An 8,336-nucleotide genomic window follows, 5' to 3' on the forward strand; every position below is an offset into this window, starting at 1 on the left:
CTCCCGATCGATCGGGAGCAGGTCGTATAGTGTGCGAGGGCTTATGACTGCGGCTCGCACAAAATCGTATAGTGTGCGGCTAGCATAAGTCTACTAGCTCTGCTAAGAGTTTCCACCTCTTCACATGCCTGCATCGTTCATCTACGCAAAAATGCTCAGTCAACTATGACCAGCATGTGTGTGTGTGACACCGCCGTAGGGCAGCCGACTAACAAGGGGGGGGGGGAACTACGTGCACCACTAATAACACGTTGAGGCACTAGCGGAGGTTGGTACGGGAGTAGCTCGAAAACTATAGCCCTTCGCTGTGGCAGAGCGGAGGGCTATAGTTCTGGAGCGAGTACGGGAGGTAGACTCGCTCGCTCATTAGTACTGACCCTTTGACTGGCGTGGAGAACTGTCGAAACATTGCACTTCTGCAAAAATAAAGTAAAATCAGCAGCTAGCCATGCGAGCGCGCGCAGCCACAGCTACATGTACATCTAGCACGCGTAAGCAAGCATACACGCTGGTCACAAACTCGTTAGCGAGAAATCCACTTGGAAGCTTCATGTTTTCTGCAGGCATATGCCTAAATGCCAATACAGTTAAAGGAGAGGAAGAGAGGAACTTAAGGGGAGTGTACTTGACAATCAGTGACTGCACTTGATGCCATGCTCCAGTTTCCATTTTGCTGCTATATAGAGCACTGCACACTATTCTAAACGACCCACCCGGCACAGTTACACTTGGCAAAAGATTTATTTCCTGCACAAGTGCAACTGTGACAATTACTCAAAGACGTAATCGGCTCAACACTGTAAGAGCAGCAAGCTGCTTAGCGAGAATATATAGGACATGGTGGCTGAGTGTATATTATCCTGCCCGCCTACATGTACACTGGAGTGAGCTGTTTCTGCACATATAATCAGATCTACTTCTGATATAATGTATGTGAGAGGTACCACACGGATCCTCACAGAGGGGCAAGCTGACACAAACCTGTCAGTCATATCAACAGGAAGCCAAATCACTTATAATAATTAATTATTCAATTAAAATTGCTGCAACCGTGCTGCCACCTATGTGTAACATAGTCGAGGCGAGCAACGTACGATGCACTTACTACGTACGCACACCATGTCCTACATTCTCACAGACACCTCAGCCAGCACTGATGTGCTACGTAACACTTAAAAATAATAATGCTAAATAAACACGAGATGTATCTACTACCTAAGTCTTAAAGTTTCTCTACTCTCTTTCGCCTATTATTTCCGATAATTTCCTATTATATATATATATATGTATATATAGATACTATCAGGAGTAGATAATAGAAGATCTATAGAATCTATAGAATCTTCTATTATCTACTCCTGATACTATGTGTATATATCGTATATATATAGTACACTATATATATAAGTGCAAATGTGCATGGCGTGCTTGCGGTGTACTTGTGTGTTGCAGAGGAGCATTTGCACATCATTTACAAGAAATTATCAGCAATAATAGACGAAAGAAAGTAGAGAAACATTAAGACTTTGGTAGTAAATACATTTCGTGTTTGTTTAGCATTCTTTTTTTTATTGAGACGCTCCAAGTGCCTGTGCACTAATTATACGCCATTTGGCGCCTCGTAGATACAGGCGCGTGACTCATGGTGAACGCCGTGACGAGTGGCGCGATGCATGCATACCCTCTAAACGTAGGGGATGTGGCAGGGGACCGACGTCCTGCCTCCGATAGGTTGGACGTAGACCCGCTCGTGGACGCTCGGCTATGAACGCAGAAGAAACAACATGCACACTGCATTCAGGAAGAAAGTCGGCATGCACAAACAGCGACAGTTCTATTTTACTAAAGAGGCATCGACGCAAACGTTACTACCATGCACGTTGACAGATTCAAAGACGAAGAACTACGATAATAAAAAAAGCGCATACTTGGTGTGGAAGTTTATCGGCGATACAGACCGTTATTACGTTTTACTAGCAATTAGATTTCGACGCGATTACTGGTTCATGGTCGAATCAATACATTGATTTCCCTCGTAACCCGTTCCACCCTAGCTCCACACTGCACAGATTACACACACACATGCCATGTTTTGTTTTTCGAAATGAGATTTTTGTGGGTTCGCAAGAAAGTTAAACAATCTCAGGATGACATTTTACAATAAAATTTCATTTCAGCTAATCGCTTTAAACTCATTTACCACTTAAGCCCAGCCCAGAATCACGAACGTATGATAAGCAAGGTCAAGAACCTCACATGTTCGAATGAATCTTAACGTGTACTTGAACGCTGCGACGAATTAAACGCGGAGCCTCGTACAGGCAAGCGATACTTTAATCCAAAATTAAACTACCGATTAATCGCGGAAACGATACACGGCCGTGACCCAACGAGGTGAAACGGCGCGTGGCAGCAAACTGTGCAGCAGGGGCGTGGCAGCGGGCGTGGTTACCCTCGGGAGTATGGTGAGGGGGAAGAGCGTCCGGAGGTGCGGCCCGACGCTTCGTGAAGGTTTGTGACGGACATCGACATCGAACCGTTCCGTCTGCGCAGCGACGACGATGACAACACACGCACATGCGACAAAATCAAACAAGTGAGCATCTCGATCACGCTCGTACAACAAAATTAAATAAGTGAGCATCTCGATCACGCTCGTGCGACAAAATCAAACAAGTGAGCATCTCGATCACGCTCATGCGACAAAATTAAACAAGCGAACATCTCGATCGTGCACATGCGATGCGACGTGAATCAAACGATCAGTGAAGTCTACGTCAACACAGCTATAATCAGCCTATAATATAGCTCATCCAGCTAAATGCGTCTACAACTACAGCTACGAAAAATGCGACTAACTAATAAATGTTAGGAAAATCTGAAATCAGAGAAGTATCGAGCGAAGAAAACTCGACGACATGCGCACACGACAGCTGAAAGCTTATTTACGGCACTATAGCGTAAACACTCGTTCACGAGAGAGGCAGGGAGGGAGGGGGAGGGAGCATTCCATGTGTGATAAACATGTGGTACAGTACGCAGTGACTCCCCGCGAAAACTCATCCATACGAGCAAAATTTCGTCGGATTTCTTTGACAGTTCAAATACAGACACGTACGTACAGGGATTGGCTGACTGATAGCAAGAGAGATTCCACCAAGGTCGAAAGCTAAAAAAAACAGTATATGGCCTACATAAATCCTCATGTGATAGCCACAGATTCATGGCATATTATTTTATCTATCACTTGTTCAGTTATTTATGTTCGTATCACTATCAGTTACTCACGGTGGTCTTTGTGTAATTTAAAAAGAAGCTATCTATAATTTAACTTGAGAAGTTTTATCAAAGTTTGAACATTTACATAGGGTTAAGTCAGCCTAGCTGTGTAAGATATGTTGGAATAGCTGTGAGGTATATTTAATTGAGGACACGCGTGGAGAGGAGACCTGGACAGCCTCTACTGTATTACAGCCTCTACTGTATTAACCCACGTGGATTTGATTTGCTGGTTGGATGATGCCATTCTACATAAAAGTTATGTTGAGAAAATGCTACATAAAGTTAGCAATGAACTATATAATTAATTGAGTTGATTAAGTTATGTATATTTAATTGAGACCGTGTCTAGTTGACCTCAACCCTGTAGTAAGGATTAACTGCATCGCCCACGCACATACCTGAATCGTTCGTCGACAATATTTGCTTTTCGTACTTTCCTACAGTCGCGGTAGGCTGACAGAGAATGCTAAGGGTGATTGAGAACTCACTGACTTCCTCTATAGCATACAAGTACATGGCCACAAGATGGTCAAACACTGAGGCTTACCACGGCGAAAAATCTCCTTTTGACTATTTCATGATGTTTATTTGATGTTATGTTTCGTTTGAAAACAATCTGAACCTAGTCATAATCACACGCAGCCACATTCATTAGCATATATGTGACCCGCTCCAGCATAATATGGACTAAGTCGCAAGTCATTGTTTTGAGTAATGAGCACGCACACAGTCATGTCAATGCTGAAAATAGCCTACCTGGAAAAAAATGAGATTTTTACAAAAATAAGTTCCTAAGTGCATATTTAATCCGGATATATAGGTTCAGATATCTCTAGATTATTATGGTCATTTTTAATTTTTTTTGACTGCTCATTCTTGACTGGGCCCCCTTACCCGGAACGCTTTATCTCAAAAGCTGCATATTCCGGAATAAGTCGGTTTCCGATCTTCAAATTGCTGTAGACCGGTCAATTCTTTAAATATAGCCAAATATTATATATCATTTTAAAGGTAATTAAATGATCTATTCAGATATGTACATAACTCAATTTGCAGAATTTCCTACTTAATCCTGGTTTTTTAATCCTGGTTTTGCTGGAGCGGGTCATATATACATAAAAAAACCAGGCAAAAACTGTTTAATTATCCATTAGAAATCAGCATCACAAGAATGTAAATTTACATCGCCATTAACGAGCTGAATAATAAACGGGACCATAAAAGACTATCAAGCTATTATTGATTTTTAATCGCGTACGAATTTCCTCGCTCTGATACGCTCAAGCTAACACATCACTCCCCCTCGATTACATCGGCCAATGACGAAAAAACGACAGCTGGGTTCATTCTCCCACGAACTATGTTTATTCCCGGATCGTCACTATCCCAGGAAAGGGCCATAATCTTCCCAGCTAAGGCAGCAACCCCGGAGCATCGACATGCGTGCCAGCTGTCCGACCGTACCGGGAATACATTTCCATGGAGATCACTGCGTACGCACCCAGGAATCTTCCCCTCCTGCCCCCCATCCAGAAACCTCCCCCACCTCCCATCATGGAACTTCCTCCCCCATCTTGGATCCTTCCCCACCCTTCCCCATCCTGGATGCTCCCCTTCCCCCATCCTGGAACCTCATCCCCCCATCCTGGAACCTCCCCCACCTCCATCATGGAACTTCCTCCCCCATCCTGGATCCTTCCCTGCCCTCCCCCATTCTGGAACCTCCCCTCATCCTGGAACCTCCCCCTCATCCTGGAACCACCCCTCATCCTGGACCACCCCCTCATCCTGGACCACCCTCTCATCCTGGAACCACCCCTGCCCTCCCTGCCACCCTAGACCACCCCTGACAATGATCATCATACGGCGGGTCATCGCCCCACGCCGCGCGATGCGACCACCTCGCTTACTTTGACGGCGTGATGGTCCCAGACCCGGGAGACACTTCCGTCGACGACGCCCACTTCTTTATCGAGTTCGACGTCGCCTTCGATCCGGCGGGTTGCCGCGGCGAGCTGCGATGCACGGGATATAGGCCACTAGAGGGTGTGTGCGCGTCCGACGAGCCGCGGCGGTTGCTGGGGGTTCTGGGACTGCTGACGTTGGTGCGGCGGCCGTACGAAGAACTGCTGGGACCCACAGCTGAACCTTCGACCGGGGGAAAAGCACGGTGAGGTTATTTCGATGCGCTACATTTCTTCCCTTAACACTAGCACGGAAATAATCGGTTGTATGCGTGCACACCGATTTGCCATGTCGCCGCAATTTATATAGCAGGTCGATGTATTATAACGTGTTTTGTCAGGCAGTAGTTCAAGCATTTAGAAAATATATCATCAGTTTGTGATAATAAAGCTTGCAAACCGCTACTAGTTGTTAGCGTTGTAACCAATTGACACAGAGCCAGGAGTTAATCTGGGTAACTGTGCCTAGTACCTTGTCATTTATTTTGCAAAACTAGTTTGTGAATTCTGGTTGGTTCGTTTTTGGTGAAATGACTAAATAAGATACAGCTTTGTTCAAAAAAGTTGTTATTTGAAAAATATACAGTCAATATAGTGAATTTTAAGTTTTAACGTTTATTTGGAGTGTGGACGGGTCCAATACTCCGACCCAAATTCAGCCTACATAAAACCCATTAGGAAAAAGTGATTTTTGTTGCGAATTTTAGTACTGTAAATACACTATAAATACAGAACTGCCCTACATCCTTACATTAAAAATTACATACCCAGGCAAACACACCCCCATTAAATATTCTACGTCTACTTCATGTGAATAAACAAACAGTCATGAGCCACGAAATCCCTCTAAATCACAGATCACCACGATCAAAACATTCCCGCAGGACTCCATCCATGCCCGCATCTGCGTTCGACTGACCTCTGTTCACCTCCATGCTGTTGAGTCGGCGGACAATGTCAGCGACGGCGCTGCGCAGGCAGACGATGTCGTCCGTCTGCTCTTGAACCTTCTTCTCAAGGTCGGCGACCCTCTCTCGCAGAGTTTCATTCTCGTTGCTGATCATGTCCTCTGCAAGAAGACGCAGCGTGCGAAGCGGTTAGCGACAGAGAGTAGAGGCGAGTACAGTGGGGATGCATGAGCGAAGATAGTTGAGAACTACTAGAAATGACAGTAGTTCATTCTGTAGAACTAGAATTTATTATTTTTGTAGAGTAGAGGTGAGTACAAGGCAAGTCCAAGAGGTCCCCTTGCGGTCCCATACGTAATGCACTATAGTTGTTGATTTTAATAATTTAGTTATTAAGTAATATTGCTTTTAATATTCTGATGTTAGGCTCATTCGGACTTCAAAACTAAGATTTTCATCCTTCAGCTAAATCAACGGTGTAATCCGCAACTAACACTGACCATTCATAAAAGCGGATATTCAGTTCTTCCTTATGAATATTGCAGTGTGATTGAGAATATTTATGGAGCATAAATAAACCCCGCATTGACGTGAAAATAATTCGCCAATCTCCCGAAGTACTGTCATCCTTCTATACTTTGAACGTACATAAAACATGCCTATGATCTCATTTTACGACCATATACTTGGCTCAGTGTTAATTACCATCATTATCAAGAGTCTTGATCATTATCAATCAAAAACGCTCTTTACCCACTCCATATGAAGTGAGCACACACAGAGCTTTGTATAAATTATGCGTCCATGTAAGATAACATGCAAGTACCTGCACACAGAGCTATGCATACATGTTTGTGCCTGTACTCATATATAGCTACACCCACACGTGTCTGCAGGAGAAAACCCACACACACTCCTTTATATAGGTAGGGAAACGTATAAAATTCAACCATGTCATGCACATATCGAGAAACCCTGGCTTACTGTAGACTGTATAATATATGATGCTAAGTATGCGTACCCACATGCAGTCGAAAATTTATATTTTACCAACCAGTGGCAAATGCTCAAAACAATAAAATGACAGACTGACAACACCCCTCGGCATACATACAACACTAGTACGCACACACGTACAATACAGATCTATCCATTGTCGACAAGGGACACTTGCTTGATCTCAATATAAAACAGCGTGTACCCTATGCTGCTTTCCACATTTCAATGGATGTGTCATCACGACACGATTAGCAATTCACATCAAGTGAAATCCAGCGGGTTTTAATCAATAGTTCTACAGACCGCGCGAGGGAAGCAGAAAGAGAGAGAGAGAGAGCGACAGCGAGAGAGAGAGAGAGAGAGAGAGAGATAGAGAGAGAGAGAGAGAGAGAGAGAGAATAGAGAGAGAGAGAGAGAGAGAGAGAGAGAGAGAGAGAAGGGGGGGGGAGGGAGCTGGAGAGACAGAGACAGAGAGAAAGAGAAAGACAGAGATTCTAAGCTAGCAAGCTGATGCACGGCTGACAGAGATTTCAATACCTGACTAACGATTACGTAAGCTACCTGTGAGATCGAACTGTGAGCAGCAAGAGCAGCCCTCCTAGTAAGGCTGAGAGGGTCTATGTCCCCCGGGGTACTGCCGGAACGTACCCTGGGTACGGTCCGGTATACCGGAACGTACCCTGGTACTATCTAATATGCCGGACCGTACCTCGCCTACTCCACTAACGAGTCTAGGGAGTCGCCTACGCCTACTCCCTAACCCTAACACTAACCCTAACCCTAACCCTAATCCTAACCTTAACCATATCAAATAGTGACCAGGGTACGTTCCGGCAGTACCCTGGTGGACATAGACCCTATGAGACCTAGTAAGTGATGACCACGCCCAACTTGGATGTGACGATCAGCAGACGATCAAATGCACACCAGCCTTCTCACTGGAATTGCTCGCAAACTCTCCTATGCTACACACTATGGTGGGTGTTAGCGCTAGAACTATAGCCCTTTGCTCCGCCACAGGGTTATAGTAGGGTAGTGCATAGGTAGGGGTAGTGTACAGAGGTAGGGTAGTGTATAGAGGTAGGGTAGTGCATAGGTAGGGGTAGTGTATAGAGGTAGGCTAGTGTATAGGGTAGTGTATAGAGGTAGGCTAGTGTATAGAGTAGCGCAGGGTGAAAAACTG

General features: G+C 44.7%; 1 protein-coding gene across 1 annotated transcript in view; it reads right to left on the reverse strand.

Annotated features, from left to right (window-relative positions):
* LOC106807055 (echinoderm microtubule-associated protein-like 2) overlaps positions 1 to 8,336 on the reverse strand; it is a gene marked incomplete in the record, with an annotated part of 34,219 nt that overhangs the window by 18,232 nt on the left and 7,651 nt on the right. Inside the window, 5 exon segments of the mRNA XM_014809282.1 lie at positions 378 to 416; positions 1,682 to 1,762; positions 2,453 to 2,545; positions 5,193 to 5,430; positions 6,166 to 6,315. Of these exon segments, the coding sequence (XP_014664768.1) occupies positions 378 to 416; positions 1,682 to 1,762; positions 2,453 to 2,545; positions 5,193 to 5,430; positions 6,166 to 6,315 (601 nt within the window).

The sequence above is a fragment of the Priapulus caudatus genome, unplaced genomic scaffold (genome assembly GCF_000485595.1).
Source record: "Priapulus caudatus unplaced genomic scaffold, Priapulus_caudatus-5.0.1 Scaffold193, whole genome shotgun sequence".
Taxonomy (NCBI): Eukaryota; Metazoa; Priapulida; class Priapulimorpha; order Priapulimorphida; family Priapulidae; genus Priapulus; species Priapulus caudatus.